Consider the following 15,952-nt stretch of genomic DNA (forward strand, 5'->3'; position numbering starts at 1 on the left):
TTATTTAGTCAGGAGCACTGACCACTTTTCCCTTAAATTGTCAAATTTAAAAAATTACAACAGCTAACAGAACAGCCATCTGTTGTGAATGAAAAACATTTTATTTTTTGTCAGATTGGTAAAAAGTATATTTTTTTGGTGTGCTGCAGAATTTTAGTAATTAGTGTGTCATGAAATGAAAAAAGTTGAAAATCACTGCCCTACAGCATAGAGGGAGTCCAAATGAAACTATATATAAATAATGGATTAGAAACAAACAAAAAGACATAAATCATGGATAAATATTAATGTTTCTATAAAGTTAATTCCATAATCAAATGAATCCAAAGTTCATTAACAAAATAAGCAATCAATCTGTATTTGGAATGTGATCATTCAGTATGTGAGCATTTACTTTCAACTCACTGTTCCTCTCTTAACATCTGGCCTCTTAACCTTCACTCCAAACTTAAAAGAAGTGATTCATTCACTCAATGCCAGTTAATTCTAACCATTGTATTCTGGATCTCAGTACGACCCATCCCCTCTGAGACTTTAGTTGCTCTATTACCAATATACATTGACTCTCTGTAGAGCAATCTTTCATTTTCCTCATCATGACTAAATGTCCCTCTGAATACAGAACAAAAGTATTTGATTGACCTTTCTGCCCTTTCGTACTACAGTGAAATCTTGATTTTGTTTGTCAAATTCCTGTTTGTTATCTACAAACTTCTTCCTTACCCCCATGCAGAACTAATGTCTATCTCCATGAAATTAATAACATTATCTCAAAAATCACCAATACCCATTTTGTGGTACAATTCTTTGCCCTCATCATTTTGGAACTTTCTGACATTTGATACTATTAACCATTCTAATTTTCTCCCTTTGATTTTCCAGACCTTGCATTATTCTGATTTCTTGTTTCCTAACTCTTGCTCCTGTTTTCTTTGCTGACACCCTTTCTTTTTGTCACCTTAAATGATAATGTTTTACAATGTTTTTCTTTCTATACTTCCACAAATTCAACACTGGGCTAATGAATTGTAAAATCTTTCTAGCCCTACCTCCTGCTTTTGTCTCCTTCCTTATATTTTTTAACTGCCTATAAAGTTCTCAAATAATGTCCAGCTGTCACCTAAATTTTATTATATCTGAAACATTGTCTTTCTTCATTATTAATGGTTATTAATTATTGGAGATATAACTGTATATTATTAAAAACAAAATACTTGTAATAATTGCCCAGTCTTTAAAAAAAAATCAACAAAATATGAAATGCCAGTGTAGACCCTAAAAGAAAAACCTGTCATATGCAATGTAAAGCCAAAAAGAAAAACCTGTCAAAAATGTAAAAGATTTAATTTTAGGTAAGAAACAGTTAAATTTTTATATATTTCTCCTGGTTAATTTTTTTTGTGGTTTTCTTTTGTAATTAATTTTTTATTGAATTTATTGGAGTGACATAGATTAATAAAATTAAATAGGTTTCAGGTATACAGCTCTACATCATCTGTCTGTTGTATTGTATATTTACCAGTTAAAATAAAAAAGATGATTTTTTTAAACTCAAGGGTTGGTTAAATAAAGATAGTAGACTGAGCATGTCTCCACATCTTTTCTCACCCCTAATCACATAATTTTTTTTAAAGACCAAAATAAAAAAGATATATGTGAACTTAAAAAAAAAAAAAAAAAAACCAGACACATTACCATTAACAACCCAAAAAGTTAAGGCTTCCTTTTAGGGGTAAAACCCACAGCAATTCAATGAAGGCTATGTGAAACAATGAGACCAGGTGACCACATCTTCCACCACACAATCCACCTCAGGTTAAATCAAGGATTCTGGGAATTGCAGCCAAAGATACAAGCAGCTCATGATCTCTAAGCAAGATGAACATCCCCTATACCCAAAAGACAAGCTACCAAGCCCATCCTTCCTTACAGTACCTCCCTCCCTCCCCCATAATCACATGAAGATTATAACATACATGTGGGTGAGGATGGATTCTTAAATATTTAGAAAAGCAAACAATTAAGAATCAACAATTAGTAAGGAAGAGCAAAACCATGAGAGCGAAGAACCAAATTCTATTAAGAAAATAACTAAAATAAAATCCAAGGAGAAAGAATAGATCAAACAGAAGTAGATATTTTGCTAAGTATGTTAACATATTAGTATGTTCCAACAGCATATTAAATCCATGAAATAAGTTACCTGGAGCTCTTGGAAATTTAAAATTTGACAACTAATTTGCTATTCAGAAATACAAAATAAACATAGCTAAATATTGAATTAGCGGGGGAAAGCCAAAAAAAATTTTCCCCCCAAATTCTCCAGAAGAGAACTAAAAGGTAGAAGGTATAAGAAAAAAATTTTAAAAATAAAAAATAGATCCAAAATGTCCAAAATCTACCTCAGGACTTACAGAGAGAGGGAACAATGACACTAAAAGAAAAGAAAAAAATTTTTCACAGCTGAAAACCAACAAATGTTCTTAGATTAATGGGCTCACCAAATGCTAGCAGAAGTGTGATACGATTCTATTTTTAAGAGATATCCTCTCATACCTGTAACACTCAAAAAGCCTCCGATCTGATTTCTCCAAAGTTATCCTTTCGTCATTACCAGCACTCCCCACCCACTACCAAATTTATCTGCCATAAAGAAGTTACAGTGATTTAAAAACAGCACTGGCTGGGCTGCGCAGTTGCTCAGTATATGGGAGCATCATCTCAGACACCAAAAGGTTGTGGGATCGATCCCTGGTCAGGGCACATACCTAGATTGTGGGTTTGATCCCCAGTCAGGGCACATATAAGAGGCAACCAATCGATGTTTCTCTCTCACATTCCTGTTTCTCTCTCTCTCTCTTTCTCCCTCCTTCCTCCCTCCCCTTTTCTCTCTAAAAATCAATAAAAATATATCCGTGTTGAGGATTAAAAAAATACATAAATCATATCATGCCATTTCTCTACTTAAAATCTTTCAATGGCTTTCCTTTGCTGTTAGAATAAAATCAAAATTCCTTTCCTTGGCCCTATCTGATTTGGTCCTTACCACCTCAAATTCATTTCACTTCTCTTTTCATATCATTCTTTATACTCAATCACAAAGGCTTCATTCACTTAAACAAACTCTTTCATACCTCAGAACATGTCCACGTACTTTTTCTTCTGATTGAATAGTTCTCTCCAAATCACATGCCTTACCAAACTAAATCTCATCTATTTTTTAGGTCTCAGCTAAATGCTATCCCTGATTGCCAAATCTAAAATAGACCCTAATATTGTATTTTCTTCCATTGCATCATTTTCATTTCCTTCATAGCACCTATTCCAATTTGTAATTAAATAGCTGTTTGTGATTATTTGTTTTATACGTATCCCCAAGTAGATCTCATTAGCACAATGTCTATTATGTTTCCAGTTATTTATCCAAATCTAGTTGAAGAATAAGATCTAATAAATTCAATAGTTATATTATCTAATATCAATATGAGGGGGGACCCAAAAAACCCGGAATTATCCTCTGCAGGGCAGGCCCCTTGTAGTACAGGCTCCCCCCACTAGGTGAGTTTCTAGGAACCTGTCTATATCAGTGTATCAGCTGGCATTGTTGTAAGAGGCTAAGTTCGACTTCAGCGAATTCTTTTTTAAGACTCTTTCAATGTGTTTGCCCATTTCGTATGACGGCTGACTTACAAGGGCACCAGCCCACACCACGCTGATTGTTAGGCAGTTTTTTTTAAAATATATTTTATTGATAATACTCTTACAGTTGTCCCATCTTTTTCTTTCCTTTATCCACCTTCCACATTGTACCCCCACTCCCTTAGTTCATGTCCATGGGTCGTACGTATAAGTTCCTTGGCTTCTCCATCTCCTCTATTCTTAACCTCACCCTGTCTATTTTGTACCTACCAATTTTGCTTCTTATTTCCTGTATCTTTTCCCCCTTTCTCCTCACCTCCCTCCCCACTGATAACCCTCCATGTGATCTCCATTTCTGTGACTCTGTTCCTGTTCTAGTTGTTTGCTTAGGTTGTTTTTGTTTAGGTTCAGTTATTGATACTTGTGAGTTTGTTGTCATTCTACTGTACAGGTAAGGAGGTCTGGAAAGAAGTATTCAAAATCATGAAAAGCAAGGACCTACATCCAAGATTACTCTAGCCAGCAAAGCCAACATTTAGAACAGGACAGATCAAGTGCTTCCCAGATAAGGAAAAGTTAAAGGAGTTCATCATCACCAAGCCCTTATTATATGAAATGTTAAAGGGATTTATCTAAGACAAAGAAGAGCAAAACTACAAACAGTAAAATGTTCAGTTTTTGACCCAAAACGGCATGACCCCTATGCCCCACCCTCCCTATTTGCCCGAGGAACTTTTTTCTTGTTTCCCTGGATGAAAAGAGTCCTCAAAGGGAAACAATTTGCCAATATGGAAGAGGTGAAACAAAGAGCAGCAGAAGCACTAAAAGGCATCAAAACCAACTCATTCAAAAACTGTTTTGAGCAGTGGAAAAAAGTCTTGATAGGTGTACTGAGTCAAATGGAGAGTGCTTTGAAGGTGACAGAAGTTTAAACATGTAAGAATAAGTACACAATTTTTAATAAATAAATTCCAGGGTTTTTGGGGGTTCCTCCACGTATAGTATCTAATAATAATAAGCAGCAGCAACAGCAATAGATAACACTATGGGGAGAATCTGTTATACAACCAGAGTGAAAGCAAACACAGGTATAAACACAGAAAACTGACTACAGGAACAAAACCTATTTAGAGCAATATCAGACTTAATTCAAGATCGGAGACACATGAAGCAGCAAAGCAAACTGTACAAAGTAAAGAAACTGAGAAAAAATTATTTGACAAAGATTTTGTACTTATAATTGTCTTTAACTATCTTGGAATGCACTAGTTCACCCTTTAAATAAGCAATGAAAAGACAGCTCATATTTACAGTGTTTGAACCTAGGCAACGAGATGGCTCTTAAATTTGCAACACAGAATAGTCAGATTTGAACTGCATAATGAACTGAATAGCCTTTCTGGAGGTTTAAATTTTCTGTCTTTGAAAAATAAAATGAAAAATTATTAAATATTCACTTCTGGTAAATTACAGAGGAGAAACTGTATTTTATTCTGAAATAGTGTTTATGTTTTTAGAATTGGTTAATATTATCACGTACACATATTATTCTCTAAATCTTACCCAGTTCACTTGATTTTGTCTGAAGCTCCATGGTAAGTATTTTCAATTGATCTTCACTTTTTTCCAATCTTGTAAAATATATTATTAGTTTACAATGTAAAATACTCTTTTAGTCAGAATTCATCTAGTAACTAAAATTGGTGCAATTCATCAACAATATATCTTAGCAAAGGTTCATTCATTCAATTATAAACATTTTTTTGAGTACTTACTCTGTGCCAGATAGCATAACATTTCAAAATAAGATATTGCTATTATAAATACATAATTGTACATTACTTAATCTACATAAAACCTTAAGCTTGTAGTCACAATTTGTTTCTTAGCTGTTGACGATAATCAAATTAATGCATCCTAGAACTTTGAGACTGAGCATGTAACTACTATTATACTGAATTCTGCCTTGAAAACAAAATAAATATGAAAAGTTATGCAATTTGTTCATAACTCCTCTAGCTTTTCTAGCTTTTCATTTCCTTGTCTATAAAACTGAAGTAATTAGAACAGATTACATTAAGATCACTTACAATTTTAAAATTTGAAAATCAACTAGAAAGGTCAATCCAAGAGTCTATAAAATTAGCTGAGCTAGAAAAACTAGCTTTTCCCCCCTTTGTCAGACATGAGCAGTAGAGAAGAAATACTACTAGGCCCCATTCATGTCTTGAGAGAGAAACTTGTTTCTTTCATCTAATTAACCCTAATGCTAATGGGACAAAAATAATTGCCTAGGTCTCATAACACAGTTTTATCTGAATTTTTTCTTAATATAAAGTACTGAAAAACAGCAAGTTTTTAGACAAACTGCTATTTAGATGAAATGCAAATATCTTCTTTTATAATTAATCATATTCATTAATTCATTATTCTACTAATAAAAACATTTGAGTACATTCTTTGTACCAGGTTACTAATTTTATAAATCAGAAAAAAGGTTACAGACCCCAGTAAATTAAACCCTATTTCCCCATATTATTTCTATGAAGCCAGTAATAACCTAGTTTTGTTAAGTATGTCGTATCACTGCATCAGCACTTACAGCTTATCAATTTAGCTTGACTCTAAGGAAAGCATGCATGGGAACTATTCTAGAGAATACCTGCTCTCTTTTCCTAGGATACCTGTGTACCCGGTACAAACTTTTAAAATGCATTCCCAAGTTTATACATTAAAAAAAAAAGACTTGGTTACAGTTATTATAAGAATTAGTTGAAAATGAATAGGAAATGACACTGAATATTAGTAATTATTTTTATTCAGCTAAATTATAAATATTTTTACCTCTGCTGTTCTGTTGTCAATAATTCTTTCAAGGTGCAGATGGCAGTTTTAAGTTCAGTAACCACAAATGAATGAGAAGCTTTAGCTTTATTAAATTCTTCCATTTGAGCTTCTTTTTCTCCAGTGATCTGATGTATTGTTTTTGTTGCTATCTGTAAATCTTCCTCTAAAGCCTTCTGAGTAGTCTAAATGAAATAAAGTATGAAACAAAGCTATGACCCAAGGTTGTTAAGAAAAAAAGCTGAACTCCTCTGCTTCTGTCATTTTCTGTCCCTCCTTATCCTCTCACTCCCCTCTCCTATCCCACCCAGTACTCTATTGCAATTCACCATTCTTCCAAAACCTATCTACAGTCCCAACCTCTCCACGGAGACTTCCTAGCCACCACAATGTTCTTACAATTCTTAGAACTATTGCAGCAATTTTTGCCTGAATCACACTGTTGGTACCTAGCATGGTCTTGTATTTTAGTTATGTTTTGAATGTGCTTTTTATTCAATGTCTCTAATTAAACTAAAAGCATACTGTGACTTGGGATTGTATCTTCTCTAATTAAAGCTCTGGGTCCTTGTACATGGTATTATCATTCAATAAATATTTGGTGACTGATCAATAGTGTGAGGCTTATCACACACTAATCAGTTTTTAAATCATACCACACTTCTTTGCAAAGACATTTTACAATCTTCTAGTTCTGATGTTAAATTATCCTGCTTCTCATTTGTTTCTTTTAAGTTTTCATTCTGTAATTCTGGAAAAGAAAGTTGAAGATAGGTAGTACTTAATAGAAAATATAAAAACAAATATTTTGTAACAATTACTTTTTTCTCTCCATTAGATATTCCAAAATGAGGAAGAACTGTGCAAATATAGATACACTAATATTGGTCACCATCAACTTTTTTTTAAAGATTTTATTTATTTATTTTTAGAAAAAGAGGAAGAGAGGGAGAAAGAATGGGAGAGAAACATCGATCGGTTGCCAAATCTGCAACCAAGGCTTATGCCATGACCAGGAATCAAACCAGCAACTTTTCAGTTTCCTGAACACCATCCAACCAACTGAGCCTCAACTTTTATTGACTTTTCAAGACTGTTATCTCCCAAGCACTCAAAGGTGAATATATAAGGATTTTTGGTGCTACATTTTCAGTAATAGCTAAACATTGGAAACAACCTAAATATACAACAGGAGACAGATTACAGTGGTACATACTTAACAGGATATCATGTAGCTACTGTAAATGACAATAAGACCTTATTTATTGATTACTAATTTGGATAAGTATTTATAAAAATCATAGAATAAAAAGAGCAAGTTAAAAATAGTACTTACACCCTGGCTGGCATGGCTCAGTAGATTGAGCGCCAGCATGCGAACCAAAGAGTCACCAGTTCAATTCCCAATGTAGGGCACATGCCTGGGTTGCAGGCCAGGTCCTCAGTTGGGGGTGTGCTAGAGGCAGCCACACATTAATGTTTCCCTCCCTCTCTTTCTCCCTCCCTTCCCAACTATCTAAAAATAAATAAATAAAATCTTTAAAAAAAATACCTCATAGATAATTTTTTAAAAAGTACTTACATAAGTAGTGCATGTGAAAAGAATACACACAAGAATGTTAAAAGTAATTTATCTCCTAATGGTGAAGTTATTCATGATTTTATTTTCATTATTGTTATCTTGCTATTTTAATCTTTAAAATACATTTATTTATTTAAAGCTGGTGACTCCACTTAATAGCTAATGTTTACTAAATACTAATGTTTACAGATACTAGTCTCTATGCTTTATATGCGTGCATTGACTTTTAAGTCTCATAAAATCTCAAAGGGAAAATAGAAGCTCATGCTCTTCCCTAGGTTCAAATTATTCTTACTATCTAGCTAGCCTTAAGCATGATACTTAACAAGTCAATCTGCTCTACTTTTCCCACCTGGAAATTGAGAATAATGGTAGTTAGTCATATCTTGAAGGGTTGCTGTTAGGATTAAAAAGACAATGCAACTTAAGATGTTTAATCACAGTGTCTAGCATATAGTCAACAAATGTTAAATACTATGATGATGGGGATGATGATGATGATGGTGGTGGTGTATGTTGAAACTGAATCTTAAAATTTGTAATATTTACAATATGGGTAGACAGACAATGAAAAATCAATGGTAAGTGCTGATTGGTACTCACTGAAGTTCTGGGAATATACATAGAGGGGGTACCTACGTCAAATAGAATCAGTAAGGGTTAAATGTAAGGAAAGACAGACATAAAGAGGGAAAGTGCAAGGAAAGCTTCCAGAAAATGACAGCTGAATTGAAACATCTGAAAGACTGTAAGAATAAATAAGAGTAATGGGAGCTGGAGGAAAAGAAGATCACAGACAAGCGAAAGCACATGTACAAAGGCAAAAATGGAAGAGATAGAATGATGCACCCCAGTCTAAAGGAAATGTATGTCAATAGCATTAAAAAAGTATGAGGGAGAAATCATAGCAGATATGATTGGAAAAAAAATAAGGACAAGATCATAACAGGATTTATATGACTTGCCCAGAAGCAAGCTTCGTAAGTTATAACGACTGTGAAAACAATGAAGCATATTAAGGAACAGAATGATGTTTCACGTTTATATTTTTTAATCCCTGAAAAATCTGTGTAGAAATAAAAAGCGCTCCAACTCTTGGCAAAAGAGGGAAAGCAGATCTGGAGAGAGGGAAATGATAACTAAGCACTGTGGTGTCCGCTGTGACACTATTTATATAGCCTGTAATTAAATGTCTCCTCTGAGAAATTAAAATCACAAACTAGTCCTTAGGCATGTGTGGAAACTGAGTGTATGCTGTGTGAACGTTCTAAAAAGCTTCATGACAAAACTTAATTAGAAGTGCCCCAAGTTCTTCCAGGATCCCAGAGCTACAGATGCAAATTTCTCTGTGAAAATATACTTCCAATCCAGGCCTTAACAAATTTCCACAGATGAAGGTGCATGACCTCACAATCAAAACCCACAAGAGGAAATAAAGTACCATTAGTAGAGTCAGTAGAATAAATAAACAAAAGTCAGGCTTAGACCTGCATGTATTTCAGATGTTAGAATTATTGACAGCAGTTACAAAATAGTCACAGGGATATAAATTACAGCATAGAGAATATAGTAAATATTACTGCAATAAGTATATATGACTGTCTAACCACCACGGTGTACACCTGAAACTAATATAGAACAAAACTGAATGTGAACTGTAATTGAAAAACAAAAAAATTAAAATGAAGCTATACATTTAAAAAAACAAATGACAGAATGAGGCTCACAAACATTTAAGAAAGAATTATCAGGAAGTAACTATCAAACATCTATTCTTAGTAGTTAAGAGAAAAATACCTTGAAAATAATAAGAAACTGAAAACTACATAAGTAAAATAGCAGATACGAAAAATAAGTGAGAATAACATCTTAATAATTGAAAATAAAATGGAAGGGTTCTTAGTGGGTAAGAAACGAAGAGAGAATTAGTGAAAAAGGGAGAAGGTTTTTAAGAGAAAAGTGACAAATGCCACAAGATCCCTATGATGTTCTAAAAGGTTCAGTGTTTCACAGTGTATTATGTCTACCAAGTATGTGCTGTTTAAACAAGTTTGAAAAAAACGCAGTAAGTCTAAAGGTAACATGACATTCAAGATCCTTCATAATCTGATCCAAAATTCTTTTCTACTCTCATGAAGATACAGACACACCAATTAGTGTTTCAAACATACCCTAACTTTCACACTTCCATGACTTGCACAAGCCATTTCTTCTGCATATACTCTCTCCTCCAATTAACTGTCTCATGATCCTTTACTCATCTAAGTTCTAGTTCAACAATTTTTTTCCCTAATTCCTTTCCAAATGTCTTGCTCCAGAAATAATTAATAATTCCCTCCATTGTGCTCCCAGAGTATTCATTCATTCATAAAATATTTAGAGTGCCTCATATGTGCCAGGCATTGTTTTTGGAATGCATCGGTGAATGAAAAGGCATAGTTCCCTGTTTTCATAGAGCACTTTGTTGAAACAAAAGAGAGAATAGGAAATGGAAAAAGAGGAGTACTTTGAAATAGTTCCCTAAATGATTCTATTATGCTTTACTTGAACTGGTTCACCCCAATTTGGGAATTACAGCTCAAGAAAGCATTACAACAAAACTATAATGAAAGCCAAAAATTAAAACATAACGAGAGACATACATAATATCCATTGTTATATTTTACGATACAAGTTCTTACTGATTTTTTCTTCTAAGTGATTAACTTTATCTCCAGATTCTTCTAGCAGCAACATTAACTCTTTCATTTTATTTTCTTTCTCAGTGTTTTGGACCAATAGCAGTGATACCTAAAATTAAATATTTAAATAAAATATTACATATTTGAAAAATAAAAAATGGTAACTTAGCACTTATCATCACCTATGATTATTTTATATACTTGCTTATATGCTTTTCAGTTGGCTGTGCCTACCATTTAGTGTACGACTGTCCCCCCCAAAAAATATTTAATAAATAAATGAATGAAGAAACCATAGCAGATCCTTGAAAACAACATTTCATTCAATGTTGTTTCATTATAATTTTGATGAGAAACCATAGGAAATTTGTTTACAGCAATTAGCCTATGGCAAAATTAGTTTCATTATACATCGTTTTGCTGCCGTTCTCAGAACCTGTTGGTGACATTAAATGAGAATTTACTGTAATATGATGTACCCAATATTATAGTATGCATTTTATGTTATTACTGAAAAGATTATATAATAAAATCTACTTGGTCCATTTATTCCATAAATATTATTCAGCACCTACATCATTCCACAAACCGTAATAAGAATTGAACTCACCTTCAAAAAACGCATAGCCTAGACCAGAAGACAGACAACTCTACTTGAATATTATTAGTAACAGGACAAAAATGTTACAGGAAATCAAGAAAGGAACATGTATATAAATCTTGGGGAAAGCAACCAAAAATTAATCCTTCTCAGAGAAAAGAATAGAGTCTTTCTAAACAAGTAAATTAATAAAACACGAGGAAATAAGTATTCTAGACTCAAACAAGAACACAAAGGATCAACAGATCATGCTTCATACAGAGAACTGAAAATATTCAGATGGTTAGAATACTGAGTACATGTGAAGAAAAGGTGAAGGTATACTTAAAAGATAAGTTGAAACTTGCAGATTCAAGATGGCAAAAAGATCTCTTTGCCCTACTTTCATCTCCAAATCACCAAAAAAATACAACTTTCATCTCCAAATCACTCAAAAAAATAACCAGGAAAACAACAAAGAAAACTTCATCTTCCATGAAACCATGAGACTTCCATAATCCAAACCGCAATATGTAAAGAAAGCAGTTGGATGAAATGGAAAATAATTCAGCATAGAAAAGGAAGATCAAACCGAAGAGCCTGAGCAAGGAAGATACTAATGAGAAGCAAGGTATGTTCACCTCAAAGAACCCAAGAATGTGTCAGGAATAAGAAGCAACAGACACTATAAAAGGTTAAGTATGAAACAGGGAACTAAGTTTAAGGAGACTATTTCAAAGTCCTTCCCTGTACTCTACTCCGTTATAGCCAGTGTAGTCAGAGAACGAACCCTACTCTATCTTTGCAACAGACACAGACATAAATTGAAAAAGAGAATCCCTAAACATAGGTATACTAGACATAGGGAGGGGGAGGGTAAAGAACAATTGAAAGTCAACACATGGAATGACGAGACAGCCTGTCTTCCTACCCTGCTAACCTAGCTCCAAAAGCCACAGCCAAGTTTATATCTCCAGGCAGAAATCTGAAGAAAAAAAAAGTCTTAATGATATTTAGGAGTCCCCAGCAAAAACACAAGCTGGCCACTCCATCATTTTACAGGGAACCCCAACAATCTGTAAGCTCTGCCCAAGCATCTTCAAGACTTTTTAGCACTGCATTCTATTTTTATGTTCTTTGTAATAAACACAGTTTTAACTTTTAAAAATACCGCCTCCTTTCAGAAATCTGATTTATAAATTCAGCTAAATTATAGAAAATTACTAACTCTTTCAAAGTATCTAAGCCTAATGCATAAATTATTCTAATGTTAAACCAGAACCAAAAGAAAACTCTAAAATCTTCTCTGTACTTTGAATTAACTTTTGCTACTATTGTTTAAGTAGATATCCTTATTATCTATCTTTACAAGGTATCATGTGGCAAATCAGAGAAAAACTCTGGAAAAAAACAGGAAAACAAAGAGAATAAGATTACTTTCTACATAATGCTTTCCACTGGGAAGCAGAAGGCTTGAAACGGATAAAGTTTATATAATAATGGCCTGAAAACAACATTTACAATTTTCAAGTCTTACACTATGTGATATTAATAAAAAGCAAAAAAGAGTTTTAGTTCACCTTCATTTGTCATGAATAGTATATTTCAAAATAAACTATGAAATGTGGGCTGAATGGTCAATGATCATGGTCTTCACATTTTACGAGGTTTTTGAACAAAAGTTCTCACAAAATAAAATATTTTCGCAGCAAGGTCCCATTATTCACTAATATAAATAATGTAGAAAATTCACTGATTTTTTTATAAAGGTCTAGCATTGATTGTGTGTGCAATTTCAGTCAATGGAAATTAATTCTGCCAGCAAAAGGCTGAATAGGTGGATATGTATAATAATAAAACTATCTAATAGAAATTTATTGTGCAGTCAGCAAATATAAATTTCTTTTGAAATCTTAAATATTTTATAAATTAACCAGACTTATCAAGAAAAACAGAAGAGACGACCAAAATAAATAAAATCAGAAATGAAAGAGGAGAAGTAACAACTAATACCACAGAAATACAAAATATTTTAAGAAATTACTATGAACAACTATATGCTAAGATTCTGGACAACCTAGACAAAATGAATACATTTCTAGAAACATATACTCTTCCAAAATGGAAGCAGGAAGAAGCAGAAAATCTGAATAGACTGATAACAACTAGAAAAATTGAAGTAGTAATCAAAAAACTCTTGGCACACAAAAACCCTGGACCAGATGGCTTCACAGGAGAATTTTACCAAACATTCAAAGAGGAACTAACACCTATCCTTCTCAAACTATTCCAGAAAAACCCAAAAAGAAAGAAGGCTCCCAAACTTTTCTTATAAGGCCAATATTATCCTAATCCCAAAACCAGGTAAAGACACAACAAAAAAAGGAAATTACATCCAATATCTCTGATGATCATAGATGCTAAAATCCTCAACAAAGTACTAGAAAACCAGGTCTAGCAATACATACACCATGATCAAGTGGGATTTATTCCAGGGCCACAAGGATGTTAAAATATTCACAAATCAATAAATGTGATACACCACATAAACAAAATGAAAGACAAAAATCATATGATAGTGTCAATAGATACATAAAAAGCATTTAATAAATCCAGTACCCACTTATGATAAATGCACTCAGCAAAATGGGAGTAGAGGGAGCATACCTCAACATAATAAAGGCCATACGCTAGAAACCTATAGCCAAGGTCATACTCAACGGGCAAAAATGAAAAGCATTTCCATTAAGATCAGGAACAAGACAAGGGTGCTTGCTGTTACCACTCTTACTCAACATTTACCAGAAGTCCTAGCCACAGTGATCAGACAAGAAATAAAAGGCATCCAAATTGAAAATGAAGAAGTAAAACGCTCTTTATTCACAGATGACATGATAGTGTACATAGAAAACCATACAGGCTCCACCAAAAATCTACTCAACCTAGTAGGAGAATTTGGCAAAGTAGCAGGACACAAAGCCAATATTCAGAAATCGATGGCATTTTTGAACACCAACAATAAACTATCAGAAAGAGAAACTAGGAAAAAAATTCCATTTACTATAGCAACAAAAAAAATAATAAAGTACCTAGGAATAAATTAATCAAGGAGGTAAAAGACCTGTACTTAGAAAACTATAGAACACTGAAGAAAGAAATTGAAGAAGATACAAATAAAAGGAAGCATATATCCTGTTCATAGATTGGAAGAATTAGCATCATTAAAATGTCTGTACTACCCAAAGCAATTTATAGATTCAACACAATTCCTATTAAAATATCAATGACATACTTCAAAGATCTAGAACAAATATTCCAAAAATTTATATGGAACCAAAAAGCCTCAGCAACCTTGAGAAAGACTGGCAGGATCACAATACCTGATATCAAACTATATTACAAGGCCAAATCAAAACAGTCTGGTACTGGCAAAAGAACAGACATATAGATCAATGGAACAGAGTAGAGAGCCCAGAAATGAACCCATGTCTTTATGGTCAATTAATATTTGACAAAGGGGGCAGGAGCATAAAATGGAGGAAAGACAGTCTCTTCAATAAATGTTGGGAGAACTGGACTGGAACATGCAAAAAAATGAAATTAGACCACCAACTTATACCATAATAAAGTCAAGAGAAAAAAAAGACTTAAATGTAAGTCAAGATATCACAAAAATCCTAGTGGGAAACACAGGCAGTATAATTTCAGATATCTCACACAGCATATTTTTTGTCAATATATCTCCTAAAGCAAGGGAAATAAAGGCAAAATTAAACAAATGGGACTGCATCTAATTGAAAAGCTTCTGCATGGCTAAAGAAACTATCATCAAAACGAAAAGGGAACTGATTATATGGAAGAATATATGTGCCAACGATACATATGACAAGGGTTTAATTTATATAATACATAAAGAATTCACACAACTCAACACCAGGAAGACAAACAATCCAATTAAAAAATGGGCAAAGGACCTGAATAGACATTTCTTCAAGGAGGACATACACAGGGCCCACAGACATACGAAAAGATGCTCAATATCATTAGCCATCAGAGAGATGCAAACTAAAACCACAATGAGATATCATCCCAAACCTGCCAAAATGACTCTCATTAATAAATCAACAAACAAGCGCTGGTGAGGATGTGGAGAAAATGGATCCCCTGTGCACTGTTGGTAGGCGTACAGACTCGTGCAGCCACTGTGGAAACAATATGGAGTTTCCTCAAAAAATTAAAAATGGAACTGCCTTTTGACCCAGCAATTCCATTGCTAGGCATATATCCTAAGAACCACAAAACACCAATTCAAAAAAACTAATGCACCTCTATGTTCATAGCAGCACTATTTACAAAGACCAAGATTTGGAAACAGCCTAAGTGCCCATCAGTAGATGAGTGGATCAGAAAACTGTGGTACATTTATAACAATGGAATACTATACTGCAAAAAAAAAGGAATTCCTGCCTTTTGCAACACCATGGGTGGAACTGGAGACTACTATGCTACTAAGTGAAATAAGTCAGTCAGTGAAAGACACATATCATATGATTGCATTTATAAAAGGAATCTAAGGAACAAAATTAACTAATGAGCAAAATAGAACCTGAGTCATGGAATCCGGAA

General features: G+C 33.6%; 1 protein-coding gene across 1 annotated transcript in view; it reads right to left on the reverse strand.

Moving 5' to 3' along the window:
* SYCP1 (synaptonemal complex protein 1) overlaps window positions 1-15,952 on the reverse strand; it is an 80,521-nt gene that overhangs the window by 44,624 nt on the left and 19,945 nt on the right. The window contains exons 11-14 of the mRNA XM_054565076.1: window positions 10,747-10,855; window positions 7,140-7,234; window positions 6,484-6,668; window positions 5,203-5,270 (exon numbers count right to left, since the gene is read on the reverse strand). Coding sequence (XP_054421051.1) covers window positions 5,203-5,270; window positions 6,484-6,668; window positions 7,140-7,234; window positions 10,747-10,855 — 457 coding nt within the window. The remainder of the gene's footprint in view (window positions 1-5,202; window positions 5,271-6,483; window positions 6,669-7,139; window positions 7,235-10,746; window positions 10,856-15,952) is intronic.

Source organism: Pteronotus mesoamericanus, unplaced genomic scaffold, assembly GCF_021234165.1.
Source record: "Pteronotus mesoamericanus isolate MK-2021 breed Mesoamerican mustached bat unplaced genomic scaffold, CSHL_Meso_final scaffold_99, whole genome shotgun sequence".
Taxonomy (NCBI): domain Eukaryota; kingdom Metazoa; phylum Chordata; class Mammalia; order Chiroptera; family Mormoopidae; genus Pteronotus; species Pteronotus mesoamericanus.